The sequence below is a fragment of the Chaetura pelagica genome, unplaced genomic scaffold, assembly GCF_000747805.2.
Source record: "Chaetura pelagica isolate M959 unplaced genomic scaffold, ChaPel_1.0 scaffold425, whole genome shotgun sequence".
Classification (NCBI taxonomy): domain Eukaryota; kingdom Metazoa; phylum Chordata; class Aves; order Apodiformes; family Apodidae; genus Chaetura; species Chaetura pelagica.
This window is the reverse complement of record NW_009953205.1, coordinates 3,473,837-3,497,836: the sequence shown is the minus strand read 5'-3', so window position 1 is coordinate 3,497,836 and position 24,000 is coordinate 3,473,837. Positions and strand designations below refer to the sequence as shown.

The window sequence follows — 24,000 nt, the reverse complement described above, 5'->3', positions numbered from 1 at the left end:
TTGGACAATAAAGCCTGAAAACAACCTCTCATGAGTTGTACCAAATATGACTAACAGTTGTTTAGCCTACTCCAGTATATGGTTACTTGTACTTATTCATCTACTCTTCCTACTCTACTTTATCCATCTACTCTTCCTTGTCAAGGAAAAGACTGTTGTTTACATCTTCTAGAAGGGAAATAATTAGGCATTTAAAGCTAAAACTCTCCAAAGGTCATTGATGCTGGCTTTGAAGACTGACAATTATATTAGTCCCCATTAAGCTTTTAATCTCACAATTAGAGCTTAAGTTAACGTGGCTGCTACATCTACTAGGCAAGAGTAAACTCCTGTTTTCTTTCTCTGCCAGGTTAGTTAATTGCATCCTATCTTGATGAGCAACATCTCACAGTTAAACACATGAACAACAGAAATACAAAACACTTTGCAAGATATTTTTTTCACTTTTTGATTACCCCTGAAAATTCTCACTACATGGACAGCAAAATCCACCCAAGTCAAAGGACCCACTCTTGGTTATCGGGCCTGCATTTTGTACTGGCATTTGGCAGGGACACAAGGGGGGAAGGATCCCACTATTCCCAGTTTGAGCTCTTACTCCTATATCCTCCAAAACTTACCTCTACACATGTTTCTAAACAAGCAATGCTAAGTGAGGGCAAGTGGGACTTGATATGCCAGTAAGAGCTACTTGCTTGAGTGAAACCTGCCCGCTTAGGCCCCTTGCGGATATTAAGGTTAGATTTGTATAGACCTTGTGGAAAAGTCTGTGGGACAAGAATTTACAGGTGTGCACTGGTTTCAAAACCCAATGTACAGCATTCACTGTTATTATAGGCAGACGTATGGAAAAAATTCAATTTTCCTCATTCAAGACAGACTCTGATAACCAACCAGTAAAACTCAGACTATAATTTCTTATTCAGTGTTCCACATGAGATGCATTTTGCTGAATTTAACATGTTTTGCTGTTAATGGATTTCACAGTGTGTTGCCATTTTTATACAGCTGTCCAAATAAAATGTTGTGTACAATGATGTGCTTTTACTGTATTGCTACCCAGCAAATGGCAACCACTTCCCTGGCTTAAGCTTTAGGAAAATGGGGCAACTCTTTGACTAGGCCATTTAATGTAAGCATTTTGGGTCTCTAGAGTTCTTTTCCTAGTAAGTCATATTCAAACAAGAATAAAGATGCAAGATAGATATAATTACACCTTGTACAATTACAGTGTAATAGTATTTCCACTACAAGGGAAAAAAAAGTCTCTGTATTTTCATGTGTTAATAAGAAAAAATGTAAGTCATAGTCATAGTTCTAGAGGTATCAGACCCACACCTTTGTGGTACTTGGAATCTGGCCTCCTAGCCTGCATGACAAATGTCTATTTTCTTTAAAATCACAGACCAATGTTTAGAATGCAGGAAACTCCTGGTGTATCAAACACAAACCACTTGGTAGTTAATAGTTTACAAAAGATGTCTGTGCTGAACTCCAAAGCTGCTAACCTTCACCATCTTGAGCTGCTTGGCAGTGAAGCACTTAAAAGCAACTGCACATTTCTCTTTCAAAACACACAGTTCAGAAAACACAGAGCAAATTTCCCCACATCAACTCTACGTGGACCCTAACTTGAACACTTGTGTATGGAGCTCTGCCCACAGCAAAAGACAATTATGGCTACCATTGGATGCCCTGACAGTGGATGTTAACAATGTTAACACACCAAAAAACATCAGTACAATTCTCAGTGAAAACATGAAAAGAACCGAACTTTCCTTTTCATAATGCTCTAATAACACATTTTAGTTTTCCGATACCTTAAGTATTTTTGCAGTATTGGGTTTCTGTATAACTTTAGGGGTAGTCAGCATTCCTTTTTTTTTTTTTCTTAAGAGACAAAAGAAAATTTTGAAAGGACTACAGACTTAAGTTACTCTTTAATTACTGTAACTACAAACACACCAAAAAAAAGGAGGGTTGTATATTGCTTTTTAAATGTATTTTTTTAAGTTTTCTTTATTGAACTAAGTCAAAGGATATATAACTTTAAAAGGCTTAGATTAAAAAACCCTACCACTCTCCCCCTAAGTTTTCAAAAGTAAACTAACCAAGCAACTAAAATAACATCAATTCCTCATTCCTCAAAGTGCACTCAGATTTAACACAGACATCGCTGATTTCAGTTTCTGGCATAGATGAAATAGCTTCCAAAGGAAATTCTCTCCACTGATGTTCTTCTGTAAGTGGAGGCACAGCTATTAACAGTTTTAATATATTTTAAAGGGTGGATTAGTATGCTTTCTCTTCCCCCAAATCCTAGATTTTAAGAATAAATACTGAATCAAAATTTGCTCTTTTTTGTTTTTCTTTTGTTTGTTTTTTATTGTTTGTTTTGGTTGGTTGGTTTTTTGTGGGTTTTTTGTGTTTTTGTTTGTTTGGTTATTGTTTGGGGGTTTTTGTTGTTGTTTTACCAAAAAAAGAGAAAAAAATTCTCAAGTAGAAAGTTAAAAGAGGAGAAAATGTTACTGTAATACTTTCTTTTCTTTGACTTTATCTATATCCGGCCCAGCTTGAATCAGTTACTGTTCATTGCATGAGGTTTCATCATTTAACTTCTGTTGCCAATATTTATTCCTGGATATAACTCACAGTCACGGGGTTTAGGAAATATTTGTCCATACCCCAATAATATGGGATAGCTGATGCATGCAAAACAGAACACCAGAGGACATACCCGTGGTGCTAGTTGATGTTGATCCTTGAAAATACCCAACTCTACCTGGAGCAAAACCTAGACCCAGTTGATCTGCCTAGCCTGAACCACACTAAAAAAGTTTGTCTGTGAGTGTAGAACAAGATACAGTCATAAGAAAATTTAAACACTTCACAGTTACAAGCACAATGTTCAAAAGATATGGCAGTTTTTGAGGCCCTTGACTGTCCAACCAAATGCTGAATGATGTGTGTCTGAAGGTGGGATTAAATTTCAAGTAGGCTGAGAGTGACTGAAGTAACGATCCATCCACATTGGCTTTGTGCTTGTCCTTCCTACCTGCAATGCCATTTTTTGTGTCGTTTTTAGCACCAATTCAGGAGGTGCAAAAGAAGGAAACACCAGAACCAATTGTGTTTGGCCTGTACCTACAAGAAGCAGGAGGTAAAAAGGCTCAACTCTTCCCCGTGGGGTCTGCATCTCACTCACCCATCTGTCCCTGGGTTTGTGCCAGCAGGAAAAACCACAGAACAAAAAGCAGAGGCAGGAGAGAGACTGTTAGTGAAACAGCTATGGAAAGCACCATCACCAGTAAGGTGTTTTGGCCAGCTGTGGAGCTCTGTCTTCTGAAGACCATGGTGTTCATAAACATGGTTTCTTTGGGTTCTGTCAGTTGTTGTAGGACAAAAAAAGTTTTTTCATTTACAAAATAATGATTTTCCAGTTCTTTTATGTTTGACACTTCTGCAAAGGAAGCCTGACAGGGACAACCTGAAGTCTTCTTCCTCAAGCTTACTGTGCAATCACACAGTCATTGCTATTGCAAGAATGGTAAGTTTATTCTTTAATTAAATAAATTTAATTTTTAAAATGGCATACAAAGAATCTGCCCAGTCAAAATACTTCACTAAAAACCTGATTCTTACAAAGGCCCAAGGCTGTCAAAAGTTACTAATAAATTGAACAAAAAGGAGTTTGTAACAAAAATTTGCTACACAAGAAAGCAAACACATCTGGTGCAAATGACAGAGATCGTTCATGCAAAGGCTTTAACTGTGCCAGGAGCCTTGAAACACTGAAAAAAAAGTTAAAAGCATTTAAGTAATTTACACAGGGCTTCCTCCATGGGGATCACTTGTAGGCAACCTTAGGGTAGAAATGTTTTCCTCCACAAATTAAAAAAAAGTAAGGTGCCAGTACCCCAAACAGGCAGTGTATATAGGGAGGGCTGTCAGACCTGAGTTGCTTACCAGCTATGAGAAAACAGAAATACTTTTTAAGGGCCATGTCAGTCAGTAACCTCTTGTTCCAGGAGACCAGATTAAATCTTCCCCAAGGTTAAGGATGCCATTTAGTTTGAACTATAATTAAAAGCAATGGGCCAACTGTCTGTCTTTGAAGTCAAACAAATAACAGAAGGAACAAACCATAGACATATAGACAAACCATTTTCCTCTGATAACTAAAGTTAGAGCTCTCCAAATATACAGCAGTACCCTTACTGATTCTAAAGCAAAGGGTTGTTCCATAATAACAAGAAGAAAAATAACCATTTTAGCTCCAGTGCTCAGAACTGCTGAATATTGAAACAGGTATTCAGAAAGAGTGAAATTCAGAATTTTATTAGTAGAGAAGGGATTTAATTATAGTTTGCTATAATTAAGGTCTTACATCCTTTCTTCTCTGTTTTCCTATGACCGGAAACTGCCTAGAACTTTGTCTACGTTTTCCCAAAGAGGTAAAAAGAGCATTTTATAACTCTGACTAAACTAATTCCTAACAAAACTTGTATGGGTTTTTCCAGCTTCACTGAACATTCATTCCTTTGTCCTTTTTTCACTTCTCATACTTCAGCTATCTCTCACAAAAAGACACAAAGCTTTCTGTCCCTCAATAAAGGTAATACCAGTGCCTGATGTTTCCAAACCAATAAATTCTTTGGCAAATAAAGAAGAAATGGGGGTAAAATCTACTTTCTCCAGATAAAACCATCATAAGCTCCTATAAAGAAATCATCAACAGCTAGATTTTAGGACAGAACTGATAGAGACATTAGTCCCAAAATTCACATCAGGAGAACAACTTCCTGAAAACATTATTTACATGAAGTTCGAAGTTTACACCTAGAAATTATCAAGACTTTGCTCACTCCTCCACCCCCAAGAAATACCCTGGTGTTCTTTCCTTGAAAGTAGGACACCGAGGGGTGCTGACCTCTGCACAGGGAAGGAGTAGAGTCGTTTTACCATCTGCAGGGAAAGCCCAAATCCCATATGGTGAGAGGACTTGCTTTCTTTTACAGATTCGAGATTAGCAAAGAGGGGATAAGAAATTTGTTTGTGAACTTAAGAGATACATGGCCACATGTATATAAAATACCTGAGGAGCAGGCAGAAAGCATCTCTGCAGACCCTTAAATACAAACGTGTAACAGTTTACAAGGTTAATAGCATTAATAAAAATTAAAACCATATTATACACAGAAAAATCACTGCTACACAGGGCAAAGCTCACTGAAAAGCAGCGGGTTTTGCCACACTAACTGATGTTGAAAGGCTGGGAATAGACTGAGGTGCTTGCTAATGATAACTTTGGAGGAATATCACACTTAAAACTCAGACTGATTGCAGAAAAGGTGTTTTATCAACTGCTCCCTTTATGAATAAATATGAAACTACCAAGAACATGTCTAAGCAGGTGTAATCAAAACTGCATATGAAAATTGGGTTTGGAGGCTGTAAGGAATCTTAACACAGTTAAGAAAGAATGAAAGCAATGTAAAACTGTGATCATAGCCCATTATGAATGTAACATGCAAAATAGGAATGTTGTCATAGCAGCTATAAAAAATGTCAATGGAAACTGAACTACTATTACCAAATAGTAAATGAAATGAAAAATGCAGAAGGAATACATTAAGGGAAATGTTATTTCTTTCCTAGTAGATAAACAAGCAAAACAAACTAAATTCTCATGAAACTGAGTAATTCGTATGGACAAATATGCATAGATAACAATTGCAGGAGGCCACATCTGCACAGTACAACTAGATAAAATTATTAAGATTTGGGGTAATGAATTTTCGAGACTTGGAAAGGAAGGGAAAGTAAAAATGGAATGTTATTAAGCCAGTTTCAAAGTAAGAAACCTATTAAGTAATAGATTATAACAAGGGCCAATATTGTTTATACTAAAGTAAAGGGAGCTGCTTCCGTTTGTTAGCAATGGCAATTTGGCTTTCAGAGTGACTACACTGTTTAAAAAAAAGTGTGGCTTTTAGAATTAAACATTTCAAGCTTCTTATACACTGGTCTCATTACAATGTTATTTAACTACTCGCACAAGTGCTTAATGCTAAAAATAATTAACATAAAAATAGAAACCCAGGTCTTAAGAGTCAGACAAACTAACCCAAGGACCTACGGGTGTAAACAAACCCCTCTGCCCCAGAACTGGAGCCAGTAGCAGCTCCATTCAGGCAAAGCCTCTCGCAGCAGTGTGAGCAGGACTCTGGCCAGCCCTGGGCCCTGGGCAGGGGGAACCATGTGCATGTGGAAACATCACCTAACTTGTTCATCTGCTGAGGTAAGTACACTTAGCTGCTTTTTTTTTTTTTTCTTAAAATGGATCTTTCATCATAGCCAGGTACTGCAAAATGAAAGTCTAGTAGATACTGTTCATTAAGGTAAGTCCACATAGAACTGGATATTGAAGCAAGCACAGGGTTGTACCTTCATTTTTGCATTAAAAGAGCAATTACTTGAAATACACTTTACAAACCTCTAAGTTAAAAAATATTTTTGAGGTCCTAATGTTTCCATATTTAATTCACACATTCAGCTGTGGAGTCCAGAAATATGTTCCTGTTGATAATTTGCATCTAATGCTTCAAACAATCTGGCAGATTTTTATTTGCCTTAATGCCTGGAAGCTATTGCCAAGATAGTGCTTTACAATGTCATCATCATTGCTACCACATAAACACTAACTAACACTAGCACTTAGGTCTTCAGAGTTTCTTTCAAGAATTAAACAATTTTGTCTCAGGACACGTTTGTCATGACAGTATCTTAATGGAAGGGAATGCATTTAGCAAATAGAAGCCTTAAACATCAGATCAATTAGAACTTGGGTACTGCAGTAAACAAAGTACACAGGAAAATGGGATTTTGCAAGAATTAAAACTGCCCTTCTTCCAATATTGACTACATTTATTTCATATAAAATGAAATAAGTTTTATTGTAAGATATTCTGATATGCTTTAACTGTATCCTCAACTCCCAAATCAATGAGAACAAGGAACAAAGTGCTTCACAAGATCAGGCCTGAGTATCAGAAATGCTTTACCTCCTCATCAGAGATGCCTAAAGCTAGTGTTTCCACATGTATGCAAGTGATGTCTGGAAAAATGATCCTTACCTACATCCTTATCACATATATGTGCACTTAGAATATACTGTCATTGGTAGGAGTCCAAAATCAGCCATTTTGTTAAGATCAGAATTTATTGAAACTTTGAGCTCCTAAATCAAAAGATAAAACTGTTTGCTTCAATTTTTAAACAGAAGAGTAAAACATAACTGGAAAGATATTGGTTTATGTTTGGTTTTGAATGCTATCCCAACCCCTTCACCACTGTGCTTGCTTCATCTCAGTGATTGAGCTTGACACCAACTGCTAATTCTTTCAAACATAAAATCTTTCTAAATAGCTGCTTTTTAAAAAATTATTTCTGTATTTGTTACTGCATCTTACTTCTTACGAACAGCATACATTTTGTTATTTTGATAGATTATTTTATTTTTAAATGTTAACAAAAAAACAGACCTACATTTGGTCATTTTTTTTTAGAATACTTGTATGCATCTGAAAAAAACATAACTGGGGATGGACATTATCCCTCCTCTTTGTGTTTAATTCTGGCAGAGTGCTTCCAGAACTTGAAACATGATCTCCAAGAGCAGCAAAAGTAATTGAGATATTTGGAGTCCTACACTAAATATATGATATGCCACAGCTTAGGGCAGTACTCAGAAAACTCTCCCCATTCCTCCAAACATGGCATTTAACTAGGTCGTCCCCATCACGTCACACAGGGAGGTATTTATCCAGACAGCAATCCAAGAACCAGACCACTGAACAATTTCAATGTGACTTCTGGAAGTTTTCCCTCCAGCACTCCCTTTTGTCCCCAGTGGTTCTCAAAGCACAAACAGGGCCTCATGCTTCACATCGCAAAACCTCCAACACATCCAGCCCTCCCCCGCTGCTCACCAGCATTCACATGTGAATTTTTACTGGCAGTGCTGACAGTTGCATGTGTAAAGACAGGAGGGCATCAGGGAAGGGCTCTGCTGAGCCCTGAGGAGTCGGGCAGCCTCTTGCCAGCCCACAAATACTTATGGAGCTCCTCTGGAATTGTTGCTGGGACGGTCCTGCAGCAACCCTAGTGTTAAAGCATGACCAGGAATCACTGTTTTCCCTGTTCCAGAACTAACTGAGGCCCAGTAAAACTTCCTGTGCACATTTGCCAGAAGACTTTCTTAAAGAAAGGGAGAAAGAACAGCGGGGACAGCTGTTCATCTTTTTTTGAACATTAAATAGAAAACATCCTCCTGTCTAACGAAGACAGAGAAGTACAGCAGTGTCCACTTCTCTTACCCAACCAGCTGAGAGGCCCAGCACAGATCCGAATGCACTTTCCCTTGATACTGGGTGAACTGACCCACTTGGAGAGCAACGAGTCTGTGGAATTTTGTGCACTCTGAAAATATTAATTAGGGCACCCAACCTGGCTGTGGGAACAAGACAGCATTAAAAAACCCAGTAGGAAAATTCTGGGCCAAATTCTGATATTTTCGGCACAGGGCTCCAAGCAGGGGCTCTCTTGGCAGTGTGGGATGGACACGTACCAGGGCCCTTTCCAGGGGGCAGCCACTTTTCACTTGCCACAGGGACTCAGCAGTGGCCCTGTGACAAAGCTTGAAGTTCCACAGTTTTCCCAGCCACTGGGGAGAAGCTGCACTGACAGATTTCCATGCTTCTGCTGCCATGGCTGCTCAGTGCCCCCTGTAGAGCCCACAGCTGTATATGCCCACCTTCCCCTGCATCTCATAGAGACTGCACATCAGAGGCAGTGGTAGGTGGGGAGATAAGGGGGAGAAGCTTTAAATATTGCCAGGTCAGCGCAACAGGAGGTAAGCAAGTACAGAGGCAGCAAGAACTACTGCAAGTTTTTGATATACTCCCAAGTGGACTCCCCAGTGCCTGTAAAAGTTTCAAAGGGGGATCTCCTTTCTGTGGGCATGGAAATGTTTCAAAGGAGCCCCAATCAGTGCAATGTTTCAAAGACGTCTCTAAAAATTCCATATTGCACCCACTCCAGCTGAAAACATTTCTAAACAGACCCCTTCCTGGCTAGCCACAGCTGAGGAGATTTGTGCTGTTGCTTACAGCCCTCCTACAGCCCCCAGTGTAAAATGAAGCATCCACCATTTGCGTCCTCTGGGGATGTATCCAGCCAGCTCCTTCCCCAGGGACCCTGCACAAGACCCAATATGCCTTTGTATTTGTGCACAGGATAGGAAGGGCTAGAGTGCAGAAGGGTAATTTTTCAAAGCGGTGTGTAGGAGTAGAACTGGAAATTCCCTGAATACAGCTTTGAAAAAAAATAAAACCCCGACCCCCATGAATTATGAGCAGGGCCTCCAGCTCCAGTCTGAGGAGCTAAGAGTTGAAGAGGGAGGCACAGCATATTTAACTGGATGCACGTTTTAAGACTACAGACATCAATACTTAAGAGGTGTTGCTGCTACAGAGCAGGAATTCCTTTGTTGACAGTCACTTGAGCAGAATAAAACTAAGCAAATGCTTAGGATATCTCAACTATTGATTTTGTGTTTCTCAAAGTATGAGAAGAAAGTGATGCTGAGAGGTCTTGGATTATCAAAGCCAAGGGTTTTTTTACCTAAAAATTACATGCCAAGGCTAACTTCATTGTCTTGGCTCACTTCAGATTCAAAAGAGAGATAAAAATCTCTCCCTGGAAATGCTTATCCTACTCCAACTCTTATCTTAGATTGGTATCAATCATTCATTTTCCCCAGACAGCACCTCAATGACTACATTAAACCAGACACCTTAATTTTAGACAGAGACAAGTTCATTGAGATGAGCCTGCCCCTAAGCTCCTGAGGAGAAACAATCAGAGGGACGAGCTTCTCCCTGCACCCCAAACACCCGCACGCTCGCCCAGGGATCCCAGTGCCCCCCCAGCTCAAACAAATCCTCCTCTGTAAATCTTTCATTGACAACGATTACATTAATAACCCCTGTGACACAGCCCTGGGCTGCAGAAACAGCTATATTAGCTTCTTTCTCTCACTGCCCATCTGAGTAGACTTGGTCTACCACAGAGAAGGGAAACTTGCACCCCTTATTTTATGATCAATATCACGGCCTGAGTGGGAAGGAGGCACGTGCCTGTCTCTTCTATGGCCTGAGTAAGGGATCCAGGCCCTCAAGCTTTAAACAAAGGGCACAGCAGCAATCCTGAGAGGCAATTAATTGCTCTCATTATTACTGACTCAGCACAATGCCTATTAACTCCAAAAACATGCACAGCTGGAGAAGCAGTTACATCTAGTCTCTCCTTTCCCCTACAGTTTTCCCCAGTGAAGAGCAAATACCAACAGCAGGACTCACTGAAAACACCTTTTCAGAGGAAGTCACATGTCCTGAAGAAGTGACCCAAGCACATTGTGAATGTCTGAGGTGCTCAGAGTAAGAGGAATCTTGGCTCCATATTAAAGGTTTCTATACTTCACTCTTCGCTAAACTGCACCATAAAACATATTAACGTAATAAACATTCTCAGTCCATATCTCAGCAAAGACATGATCCCACAATAGAATAATCACGTGTTTTTTTACCATGTCTTAGGTGTGCAGAACTGAGTCCATGCACACCTCTGTATTTATAGAGGCTCCTTTGAAATATGTAACTTATGTGCAGCTTCAAGGAAACAATAGGTACGATTTTCACAAACAGTAGCATCACACTTCTCTCAGCCTCCTACATCTTCTATCACTGTTGTTTTCTTGTAGCACTAATAGTGAACCTTGTAATGTCGTACATATTGTGTATTATTCCACAGAGCAGTAAGTTGGGGATACACATAAACACACATCAGTTACTAGAAAATGAAGACATAACTTTCCGAGAGGAAAAAGAACTCCCATCTCGAGTCAAGCAGAACCTTAACTCAGCACTTCAGGACCTTTGTGTTTAAAAATAATTTATTAGATACTGGATTAAGTTGAAACAAGTGTTAGGCTTGCCTGAGGACTTTTCTTTCAGGCTTCTTTAAAAAAAAAAAAAATCTAGAAGGGGAAGCTGTATGAAATCACTATGGTCCAATTAACAAGGATCTCACTCTTCAAGCTTGCAAATAATAGATTACATTAACACCTGCTACAAAAGCAAACATTTTTAGATATCTTCATCTTAACCTGCTTGACATTGACTTCAAACTCCTGCCTGGCTCTCAGATGAAAAATATTGTGACTGACATGTATATTTTGCATTTGGGGGTAGGGGTGTGAATACTGTGTCAGTCTGTATTTTTCTCTCTCTGGTGTTTATGCATAATTCACTTCAGACAATAGGAGTTACATTCATGCATCGATGGGAGAATAGTTTCCTAAATGTAAAAATGTTGAAGAAAAACCATTATGCTTACAGGAGATAAATACTGCATGTGAACATACGAGACACACAGAGTGTGCTGTAGGGTCCTTGAAGAATTTCATCCAACATATGCCTACAGTGGCATGTGTAAGTAACTCCTTTGTGGTCTACGCATCAAAATAAACTGACCTCTGCAGCCAACTTATATATTTATAACATCTGTACAGACAGGAAAAACATTTGTTTGTGTTCATCTGAAAAGCAATCATACAGCTGCAGCAGAAATACAACCCATCAGATTACAATAACACTTTACTACAAACTCTTGCAACAGGACTGTAGCAGAAGGCAGCAAGCACTGATTTTTAAAACACGTGTAAGTCTGAAAAGTTGAACTTTCTGAAGTCCAGAATTGTTGGAAAAAGAAGAAAGAACCCACTGAAATAAATTCAAGTGTTTTGTTTTGACAGTGTTCCTCAGGAATTCGTCACACTTAGCTGGGAAAATGCTAGCAGTTGAATCTATTCAATGTCATGACATACAAAATTGAAACATAATTGCTCCTAAGTGGTTGACAACTGGCAAGTACTTTTTACATGGATAGAGAGAAATTTATGCTATCAAATGGAAGATACTGTCAAAAGTTTGATTTTAATATAAATGAAAATGCTACATGAGGACTCAAAAGGATAAGGAAAAAAGCTCAGCAGTAACACTTTTATAACCACATATTTAAAAAGCTTTGAAGTGAAGAATCATGACATCAAAATCATTTTCCTTGAAAGATAAAAAATATAAATTGCAGCATGAATATTAACAAGTTATTAGAATAGTGAATTTCAAAGAGTAGCAAAAACAAGCAGCCGATGAGTGGCCTAGTTTAAAGAATGTCTTACCAATCATATGGTTAGCGACATGGATTTGTATCTCTCTCTCATTCTCAAAGGTCATCTGGCACTTGATGCATTGATAGGTCTTTTTCTGTTTAATAACCAAAAAGAGATTAGAGAAAACTGTACTGTAGCATAAGGCAAGTGTGATCATGAATATAGCATGTTATGTGCTTCTGTCTTCCTCCATTGAGGCCTTTCCTGCTCACATTTCCCCAACAAAACACCAATTCAGGCTGGGCTTTTCTGGGACCATAAATCCAATGTCTAATTAACAGCCTGCTTTAGGAGAATTTTTAATTTCAACTTTGAACATTTCAAATTCTAGTACTTGAAAATCTGACTGAGTACTTTGGCCATAATCAGATTGCTCATGTCATTTAACCCATTGCAGTAAACATTCCTGCAGAGTGAAATAAAAGACACTGTTTTCAGAAGATCAGCTTTCTCCAAAAATTCCATCTTTAGTTACACTCAAAATACAGTAGGCAAAACACATGTAGTTACTTGAGGAAGTGAAGGACAAAAGGAAAAAACACATTTTGTAATGCTCTCCCATCAGAAATCCTGGACAAACTGCATTACCCCAAAGAATGGTCTCCTAGCACAATCTTTTTTGTATTTTCTCTGTCTCAAAGTCATACCAGGGAGGCTTAGCTGCAGGTCAGGAGATGGTGTGAAGAGGCAATTACATGAACCATTTATTCAAACAGGGAAACTGGCATTTGCACTCAGCGTGACAGTGGTGCATGTACTTGTGCAACATGACAGGCAAAATGCAAGAATTTGTAGAAATTAAAATGTCTGATGAAAACTTATTCGACATGCAAGCTAGGAAGAAGAAAAAACAACAACAACAAAAAATCATGCTAAAATCTTTACACTTGCAAAAACTCTTACTTCCCAAAGTAGAAATGTGGTGCATGCTCATGTACTGCATGGAATATGCCAGCCAAACAGACATCTTTTTACACACAATTTAGAAAAATTTGGCCTTTTGTGCCTACTTCCTAGAGAGTAACTTGTACTGCAGCACTTGCCACCAGGCATGAGCACGACTACGTGGTCTGTATCCTTACGGCTAAAGTGGATGGCAGCAGAAAGGATGAGAAATGTCCATGTGCTGAGCAATAGATGAGCATCCCAGGCCATTAGCTCTGAGATACCGCACGCAGTAAACAACACTCTCTGAACTTTTCTGAGGCAAAATATTTTGCGGCCATTTTTGGTGTGCTTTTAGATGCACATTGTTTTTTCTTACAGCCTCTGCCCCATGCTTAGATATAGAATCCCATTTTGTGGACAGCAGTAATAAGTCAGAAGTTTTGAGTTAAACAGAGGAGTTGCTGTCACCTCCTCTGCGCGTGGGATCCAATTTCCTTGAGCACCTGCTGAGGAAAGAACAAATTAGGTGCTGCCAAGAGCTTCTTAACTACTTCCCATGTCATCAATGGCAACAAGTTAGCCTGCTGGACGTTAACGAACATGTTGTAATAACATCATAACAAATGCACCAGTCTGTGGATGTTATGTGTATTCCATGAATTCCGTATGCAGTGTGTTTGCACATAGGCAGAGCTTTCTAGGCTAAAATAACAATGGGTGATTAACATCAAAATAGGAAGAAGGCTACACTCCGTTGGCTGAAACCTGACACAGCCAACCATATAAAAGAAAATAGTTTGGATTGGCTAGTTATCCCTAGGCAGCTCAAGAAAGAATCCTCCTGGAGTCCATTTGGAAATCAAGGCTGTTAATGGAAAAGCAGCTGGGTTTCTGCAGCACTCTTTCTTGGGAATCTATTCTGGCAGACAAGCACAGTGCACATACACACACATGTCCTCTCAGACACACTGGCATACAAACACTGAGGGCTCCTTACTTTAAAATCAAACCAAAACAAAAAATACCCTGGAAAAGAAAAATGGGATTGGGTGGTGCATGATTCATGTGGTCACATTTAAAACTTGAAACTTTCCCCTTCTTTACAACTTCAAAGCTGACTAAATTCAATGCCTTATGCAACACTTATCTCTGTTATGAGTGTTCCCCAAGTAACTAGCTAAGGACATTACTTTAGCTCAACTCTTATTTCAGATCTTTAAAGTTATATTAAATACAGACAAATGATTCATTTTTTTAATTGATTTCGGTGCTTCTGCAAGCTACTTACTAACAGATCTGGAGACAGGATGTCTTTGTTTATCCACAGACCCAGTGCAAACTCCTCCACACCATTTCACAAACATAAAACACTCTGCGTGTGTGACCACCCCTCAGAGAAGATGGCAGATTCAGACTTCCTCTCAGGATTATCTTTAGCCTCAGCTGAGACATATGCATGGAAAAGAGCAGCTTAACTGAGCCAATGTTCTCTTGATAGGATACCTCACTTGATGCAGAGTGAGGTTAATAAATGGCCTCATACAGGCCACAAAATAACTATAGCTGTATTAGCACTCAAGTGCATATCCAAGAGATGGAAGAGATTAATTTTTGGCTCGTTAACAATTGTCTTAAAAGAAAGTCACAAAAACAGACTTCCATTCTCAGTAAATGGGGAAGCACTAGTTTTACGGCAAGGTTGTATTACTTGTGGTGCCAAATATGATCATCTACTACTGGTTTTGTGGGTATCACAGTTTCATAAACATTATTAATATATCAGTTATCTCTTTTTAAAGTTTTGTCTTGACATGGCTGTAAACAAAGGTGCTCAAACTCTGAGGAGCTAACAGAGTCCACATGACACCATCTAGAAGACTAAGAGAGCAGATGAGGCAGATGAGCAGGCCTTCAGCTGAGAGCTCGGTCCCCATTAAGTCAAGATATTTAATTCTAATCTTGGCACAAAGTAGTAGTATTAACAACAGAGGGTTCTGGTTTCTTTTCTGAAGTAACTATTGTTCCCATGGGTTTTCCAGACTGTACTCCTTTAAATCTGGAAATGGTTTCCTGTTTTACAAAGAAAATATTCCTCATTCAAGTGGATTTACAAGGAAAAGAAGGGGTGCAGGGGAGAACAAAGAGAAGGAATTGAGTCCAAGAAAGTGTGCAAGAGAAAAGGAACTGAGGAATGGAGCACAATAGCGTTCATTCTTCCAACTTTCTATGCCATCTCCTTTGCCTCTTCAGTCCAAATAACCTAGGTGGGCTAAATATAGTAACATCATTCAAGATAGAAATTGAATCAAGTTCTATAATCTTTGCTATTTTGAATGTTGAACAAGCATTGTTCATTAAAACTATGGTACAAAATAAGGATAAATTTTTATAAGAGAAAGAGCAGCCTGAAATGTTACTATTCCCAGGATTACTGAGAAATCTCAGTAGTAAACAACTAGTCATGTTTCTCAAGACATGCACATTCCTCTAGAAGACACGTTAAGAGGAATTGATAACAAGTATTCAGAACTGAAGCTCATATGCACAGAAATATGGTCAGCAAAATGAAAGCGTTGCTTCTGATGCAATCATAACATAATAAAAAAAAGGTCTTGACCTATTCATGTGCCAGATATGGGAATGGTACCTCCACCTGTGATGCTCATCTGAAAAGAACACTTTTAGTCCTATTCCAATAGAATAGCTCATATAGAACTCTAAGAATCAGACACAAACTGATGTTAGAGAAACTTTTACTGAAAGGCACATTTTAGTGACATTTCATACAGAAAACCATTTACTTCACTTAAAGTGAAGTAATACAAATCCTCTGATGGAGATGTTTCCACGTACAGAAGACAAAAACTTTGCCAATCTGAAAAATTTTTTTTCTTGACCAGCATAATTGGATCCTAGTTAGATGTCCTAGAAACATAGGTGATGAATTCATAGATACTTATTCCTGGTTGTTGGCCATACTAAAATGTGAGGAAAACAGAACACAGCAGCATTTTCAAGGGTTATATGTTTTTAAACCCTTTTTATTAATCAAGAGCTAATATTTCTTTTCCTCTTTCCTTCCATTTTGGGTGTGTTTTTTTTTCTGAAATTCCTCTAGACTTGCACACACTCTTCTTCAATTCAAGAAGTATAACTGCTGGTGGAGTGATGTCCAACACCAAAGTAGTTTGGTATTTTGTATGTCATAGTCACCTTTTCCATTTGCTTGGATTTCATTCTGCTTATTCTCATTTCCTCTGAAATATGTGCCCACTATTTAAAAATCTAATCTCCCTATTTTTTTTGGTGACTGTACTTTGTCCTAATCTTCAACTGTTTTCCCATTTAAGAAAGAAAAATCAATAAGGTGTTTTAAAAAGAAATGTAGACCTGCTCAAGGATTGGAGAGAAGCAGCTCTTGCCTGGACATCTGCAGATTACTCTACATCCACTGAGCACTTAGGATTGCTCCAGTGAAATGGTATTTCACCTGTGCACAGCATGATAACAAGATGACAGGAGAGATCATGTTCAACTTGCTTAGCTTTGCTACAAAGCCAGTGAAGTTAAGTAAACTCTATTCTTGAAATACAGGCATTTATCACCATTTAAAATTCTTTTAAAACGTCTGTGCTAGCCAGATACAAAGGGCACTTGTTGCCTTGAGAAACACCAATAGTTTCCATGTGAACAGATATCAGAATTCAGGCCTTGTACCTATAATGAAGGGTAAGATAACGAATTGTTCCTAATAACAATATATCTATTCCTGGGATGCATACCATAAAGGTCTCTGATATTAGCATATGCGGAGGCCATGGACACCTGCTGAAGGGGCAATTTGCCTCATCACAAATGCTGATTTTTCATTATCTTCTACAAAGGAACTAAGACCTGCCCTCATGGGATGAAATTCAAAGCCTTTACCTTATTGAAGAACTTGTAACTCTCCCCTGAGTAGAGAGAACAAGTACAGAAGCCCTCACTGAAAATAAAGAGTTAAAGCAAGAAATCAGAGGAGAAAATGGCCACATGTTCTGCTTCTGACAGTCAAGAGGAAAGAAAAAGTAATACTTTAGGCTATAGGCACAGCAATATGAAGTAAGAATTAGTCCTACCTAAGAGAATAGGGGTGTTTTAAGGAATTTAGACAGAAGTAAAGGCCTGAGGAGGAGGAAGTAGAATGACCTAGCCAGAGTCCCAGCTGAACTCCCAAAAGGCATCACAGCAAAGGAGGGATAATTCCATTCTTATTCCTCTGCAGAATTAGGTATGTGTGCCTGGAGGCTTAGTCACACATTCACACTATGCAGAGGGAAACTATACAAAAAAAATTAAAAAAAAAAAAAAATACAAAGAAAATAAACTTTCAGTGGGATTTGTCAGAAGCCTGGAACAAGGGCTGCGAGGCCAATGGGTGCTGCTCAGCCCAGCCCAGCCAGATGCTGCTTCCCAACATGGCCCTGGAACTGAGCCAGAGCTAACGAGTCCCTCTGGGGACACAGCCTGTACCAGCTGCATTGGAGGTACCTCAGCCTGCATCCTCAGGACATACGTAGGGTCTTCTTGTCTTACTTACTAGCCTCTGGTATTGTAGCTGAATGGTATTTTCAGGTTCTTTTAATGCAGTAAGATGTGTTTGTGGGTGCTTTAATTAGCAGATTGACATAAACAGGCATCTATGGCTGGAATTATTCATTAGGAGTTGGGTGCCTAATTTCCTTAGATACTTTTGAAAATCTCACCCCATCATGTTTAATTAAAAATGTCAGATGATATCAATACTCAGATGTGTCTGCTGTTGGTCTCCTGAGAAGATTTCCAAAATCTACTTCTCATTCCATCTGTTCCTGACAGAGGAAGGACTGACTTGGCCCATTCTTGAACCAAAACATCAACAAATAATTTTGAAAGACTATAAACTGCAAATGATATTAATCTCCTGAGTAGGCTTCTGAAACCTTAGTTGGATCTGCATGTTCCCAACTATCTTGTAAGCTAAGAAATGGGAAAGCAGGCTATCTGCAAACATTAGCAGAGAATATACTCTCATGTAACCTGCATTAGACAACAATTTCCAGATTTGATATGAAAACTACTGATCTAACAGTAGAGCCATGAAGCTGATCCTTTTAGAATAACTTTTAAAATCATACATACACACACACACATCCAAGTAGCCTCACAATTTTCACTCTGACAGACATCCATAAGGACAAGGTCTTTAGCACAGAAATTTAGTTTATGTGAGAATTTGGGGAGTAGGATGAATTAACTACATTTTTCCTCAAAAGCTCCTTTATCCTCCTGCTTGTGTTTAGTCCCCTGTTAATAAATAATCTCACTTGAGTATGATATCAGGGTTTTTTGCTTTGAGTACTCTCAGCAACATTTTTTTTTTTTTTTTTTTTAAATGCCCCATCTTTTCCAGATCTGCCAGTTCAGTAGCACCAGAATTCATGGACAAACTCAATCCCCACTGATCAAGTGTCTCTGTTGGTAAATCTAGGGCAGTTTCATGATAAAAAATCTGATGTGCTGCCACTAGGAATCAAGGTGCCTGCAAGGCTGAGCCGTATCCAATATATCTAAGGTGTTACTAAAACTTTCTTCCTGCTCTGTTGGTTTTTTAGTAGCACAAGTAATTTATAAAGTGACAGTTTAAAAAAAAATAACATCAGATCAGTTCTCAGTCACATTAAAAGTCTACATTTTATGCCTCAGACATTTCAAAGTCCAGCTGTACTTACCCTGGGAACAGGAGACGTCTGGGTACCTTTCCTTTGACCACTAGTTTCAGGCGTCAGGTCTCGGTGGTCTACCTGAATGTGGCTCTCTAGGTCTTCAGCACTTTCAAATTTGACACTACACTCTGGACACCTCAGACTGCCACATGGTCTCTCGTTCACCTCCTGTGGAGTCAAGCCTGAAGACTGTCCATTGGTGCTCCTGGTCATGCATCCAGCACAAAGGCCATAGGGAAGGCCGTTCACATCCAACTTTACCAAGTCCTGCTTATTCCGGAACTCCTTCAAGCACAATGCACACTTGTAGAGTTTTTGCAAGGCCTGGCCGTTGGGCGACGAGGTTGCAGAGTTTCCTGCCAATTTCTGCATATGAAACGTTCCATGAATTTTCAGCTCAAGGGTAGAGGTGACCGTCTGCATGCAGACAACACAACGAAACCCAGTGAGGGAGTTTCTGAGATCTGGATGCATCTGGCAGTGCTCGATAAATTCCTCCTCGCTCTGCAGTGGCATTTTGCAGATCCGACATGTCCCTGTATCCAAACTCTTGCTGTGAGTGACTTTATGCTCTGTGAGGGTCAGGAGTGATGGGAAACGTTCCCCACAGATGGGGCACATGTAGTGCTTAGCTGGACCTCGATGGGTCTGCATGTGCTCTCTGAGGCCATTTTCTGAGAAAAAGGTCCTTGAGCAGATATTACACTTGTGGCTACCTTTGATGAATTCTGCTTTCTTCCTAGAACAGTCATCCTCCCCAGGCCTGATGTTATGATCTCTCAAACGATGGTTCTGCAAGAGGACCTCCATAGTGTAGGCAGCCCCACAAATGTCACAGCCATACATGGGCTCAGAAGCATCTACATCATCCTCGCTGGCTTCATGACTGTTGGAAGTATCTGGATTCTTCATTAACATGTTCTGGATATCTGCCCCTTCTGTCTTCTTATTTGTTGGGGTCATGCCATTAGCTGTACCATTTTCAGCGCTAGCATCAAAAACACAGTGTTTTTCCCGCAAGTGCTTTTCAAGCAAGATGATGGCATGGAAAGCTTTGCTACAGAACTTGCAGTTGTATTTTTTGCTGTGAGTTGTGATGTGGCACTGCAGTTCTACTTCTGTGCTAAAGGTCTCACCACAGAAGATACATTTGTGAGACTTCGACGGATTCCCCAGGTGACTATGCTTCACATGGATCTGGAGATCCACCTCTTTCCTGAAATCCCAGTTACAGGCTGTGCAGCGATACATCTTCTTTTCATTGCTATGCTTGACTGCCAGATGCACTTGGATAGATACCTTGGAATCAAAAACTTCTTGGCAAAGGGTGCAGTGATACAACACAAAAGTATGCATGTCCAACAAATGCTTCTGCAAATCATCCACCGAAGAAAACTGTTTGTCGCAGCTCTCACATACATAATGAGTTGAAGTTGTCATGTAATGTACGGTGAGATGTTGCAGAAGAGACTCCTGGGAATCAAAGTCTTCTTTACACTGAGGGCAAGACTGTTTCCTCAACAGCAACTCCAAATGCAACTTTAAATGCGTTTGAAAACTTTCAAAATTTGAGAACTTTAGATCACACTGATTACACGGGTATTCACCATTAGACACCGAGTTGACGCTAGCAGAAAGCCGTTGCCTTTTAGGGGAAGAGACTTCAACATCAGAAGAAACTGGACTCTGCTCCGCTTTTGACTTCTTATTGTGTGCCAGAGGAATGTTCTTGTGGTTTTCTTTAATATGCTTTGTAAGCTTCAGGATGGAGCCAAAAATGGGGGAGTTTGTGCAATAAGGACATGAATAAACTTCCATAAAAGACTGTGTTGGCTGAATGACAGGGGAATCCAATTTTGAATTTCCTACATTACAGTGAGTCTGCTGAATATGCTCAGTCAAGGTTGCTTCGGTCAGAAAGCCCATGGAGCACTGATTACAGAAGAAAGCATTGTTGCCATCTTGAGGGGTAGCATTTGGGCCACAGTGAGTAATACGGATGTGTTCTTGCAAGCTATTGATATCTGCAAACATCTCTGGGCAGTAGTTACAATGAAAGGCAGAAATGTTGCTAAACTGCATCATGGGATAGGCATGGTTTTTGTGCACCTTTCTCACATGTTCATTCAAGTTGTACAGTGTAGGCATGGAATCGAGGCAGATCTGGCACGTGTGGCTTTGCTGAGGTTTGTCTGCATGAATGGTCTTCAGGTGGATCTCCAGAACAGCAAGGCTGTTGAAATCACGCTTCGAGCAGTACGGGCAGCTGTAAGTAACTTTAGACCAGTTCTGGCCTTCCTCTCTGTCCACAGACCTTATTTTCTTTTGTCCTCTCAAAGGCTTTAAGGTCGAATCTGGGGTGGAACCTCTTTCCACTGATGCGCTGGAGTCGGGCGTTGCGCTGCTCATGGATGCCACGCTCCCCAAGACCGGGTCAGGGCTGATGCTGTGATTACTGGAGTCAGGTTGTCTGTGGCTGTCCAAGTGGCAATAGACTTCCTCCACTGAAGAAAACTGCTCTGGGCACATAGGGCACTTGTGTTTTTTGTTGGCATGGGCTTGATGAATGTGTGAGAGCAGCGAGTTTTCGTCTGCAAATACTTCAGGGCAATGAATACACTGCAAATCTGCCTTCTCAGAAAGCTGTGGGTGGCGTGTCATTACGTGCTTCTCCAAATCTTCGGTCTGACTGAATGTCTCTTCACAGTAATCACACATAAAATCATCCTTCTTCACCTCTTTCTCATTCTTTGCCATATGTTCCTTGTTCTTTTTATGAGCTTGCATGTGACTCTGCAACGAGCTGGTAGATGAAAACCCACGCTTACACACAGTACACTTGAACGGTTTGCTGGAGCTGTGGGTTTTCAGGTGGATTTTGAGGTGGTCGCTGCGAGAAAACGCAGCCTCGCATTCATGGCAATGGTACTTTTTATCCCCTGTGTGAAGCTTTATGTGGCGATCCCTACTCCTCTTGTGCTTAAAAAGCCGGCTACAGTAGGTGCATTTGAAAGGTAGTTTGTCACTGTGGATCTGCTCGTGCCTTTTAAGGTAGCTCAGGCGAATGAAGGACTTATCACAGAACTGACAGGGATACGGCAGGCCAGTCCCCCCTTCCTCCTCCCCGATGCCAAGATCACACCCATCTCCTATCATCTGAGTGGGTGATGCAACATCTTTGCTGGAGGGAGATGAAGCCACCCAGGAGAGTTGTGGGTCGTCATCACCATCTGTAATGGGAAAGCAGAAAGGAGATTAAAAACAATTCCCAGTGCATCTGTGAAATAAGGACAAAGCTCTCAACAACACTATGGGCTTCTGCTACTACAGCATTTAAAAAAAAAAAAAAAAAAAAAAAAAGAGACCAAAAAATCTCTCTTGAATTTCAAAGGAGATTTGAGAATAAGAAATAAAAGTCTATTTGTACACATAATTCACAAATAAGCCAACATGTAGCATTAATAAAAAATACTTTTCTTTAGAAGGTTTAACACCTGCTCACTGTACTGTGAAACAATAAACAACAAATAAAGAAAGCAAAACACAATGTGCAATGAAGCAAAACAAACATTTTGAAAAAGCTACAGTGTTAAGTGATCACCTGTGATTTTGTGGGTCTTTTTAAATGCTACATTAAGATGATTTTAAGTCATGTCTCCATTAAACAAAATCCTTCAGTTCTGCCTCAAAACTGTAACAGAATGAAAGATTGCTCAAAAGCAGAGTCAAACATCTAGGGGAAATAAAAGCATCAGATTTGAGACAGCTCAAACAAAATCAGAGAAGAGACCTGCACCATTACCACACTCATTCATATGAAAGGTAATGTTGCCTGCCTGATACAAAACCAAACAAATTAAAAGAGCCCAGAAAATCACCATTGGAGATCTCAAGACACCACAAAACAATCAACTGTGATTCTGTAACTTCAGGATAAACCAACAATGGCCCAGCATCTGTTTTAATAAGTATTTCCTTTGCTCAATATGAGGCTTTGGAAAATATTTTATAATTTGATATTACCATAAAGAAACACAGCACTAGCTCCAGCAGCAAAACAGTCATTTTAGGAAAAATACATAAAATGTTGGCAGCTTTCATAAACAGAATTGTTAACAAGAAACAGAAGAGAATGAGTTCAAATATCCTAATTCCAATAAATGCAGAGATGTTGAGTAAAGCAAAAAATGTCACTAGTCTGAGATAAAACTGAACCATGGAATGAAGCAAAAATAAAATGCATGTAAATAAGGGAAGGCGCTGACCACATATACATTTGCAGATTCAAAAAAGGAACCGGCTCTCCAGATATGTTGTCCTTATAAAACATTTAATGTTCCTACTTCAGCTCTTACTAAAACAAACCAATAAAAAAATCCCCAACTGTGTGTGTAGGCTGCCACACGCGCACTCCTCGTGCCTGCCAACTGCAGTCACCAGGCAGAGAGGAGCACATGTACGGCGGAGCAGCTCTCAAAGAAAGGCTTCGGCTAATGAGGATATCACCACTGTAAGAGGCTAGCTCCTGTGGCACCGTTTCTTTGGCAAAGACCTTCCTTTTCAGCCCAGGAAAAGAGGAAGTGGAGCCAGCTTGGACAAACTAAACCAAACACACCAGTTTTTCCAGCACAACAGGGCTGACTGTTTCTGGGATACAGGGGTTGGGCGCCTTCCCCTCGCCCCACGCGCCCCAGGGAGCTCCACTCCCCTGTTGAACTAAACCTCCTGCAGCAGAGACACTGGACGGTCAGAAAGCCCTTCCTCCCACTCCCGAAATGCACCGTGACCCTCAGCGAGCACCCACGCTTCTAAGACGCTCCAGGTCTTTGTGCTCAACAAACTCCTGCAAGTCTAGCTGAGCCCGAACCTAAAACACAGGCCACGAGCCCCTGATTTTAACATAAACTTTCCTCAGGCTTTATTCCCCCAGACATGAGCCAGCCTCTCTCTGCGGCTGCAACAAAGCCTCCTGTTCCAACCTGAAGGCCCCTCCACCACCCGCCCGGCTGTCGGCGCAGCTTCGCGCTGCCCCCGGGGACCCCATGTTCCCCCCATCCCTGCCGGCAGCCGCCTGCG

The 24,000-nt window shown here is 40.2% G+C and overlaps 1 protein-coding gene across 1 annotated transcript in view; it reads right to left on the bottom strand.

Moving 5' to 3' along the window:
• Positions 1 to 24,000, bottom strand: part of ZNF423 (zinc finger protein 423) — a 192,374-nt gene that overhangs the window by 80,129 nt on the left and 88,245 nt on the right. Inside the window, exons 3-4 of the mRNA XM_009997455.1 lie at positions 18,931 to 22,154; positions 12,302 to 12,386 (exon numbers count right to left, since the gene is read on the bottom strand). Of these exons, the coding sequence (XP_009995757.1) occupies positions 12,302 to 12,386; positions 18,931 to 22,154 (3,309 nt within the window). The remainder of the gene's footprint in view (positions 1 to 12,301; positions 12,387 to 18,930; positions 22,155 to 24,000) is intronic.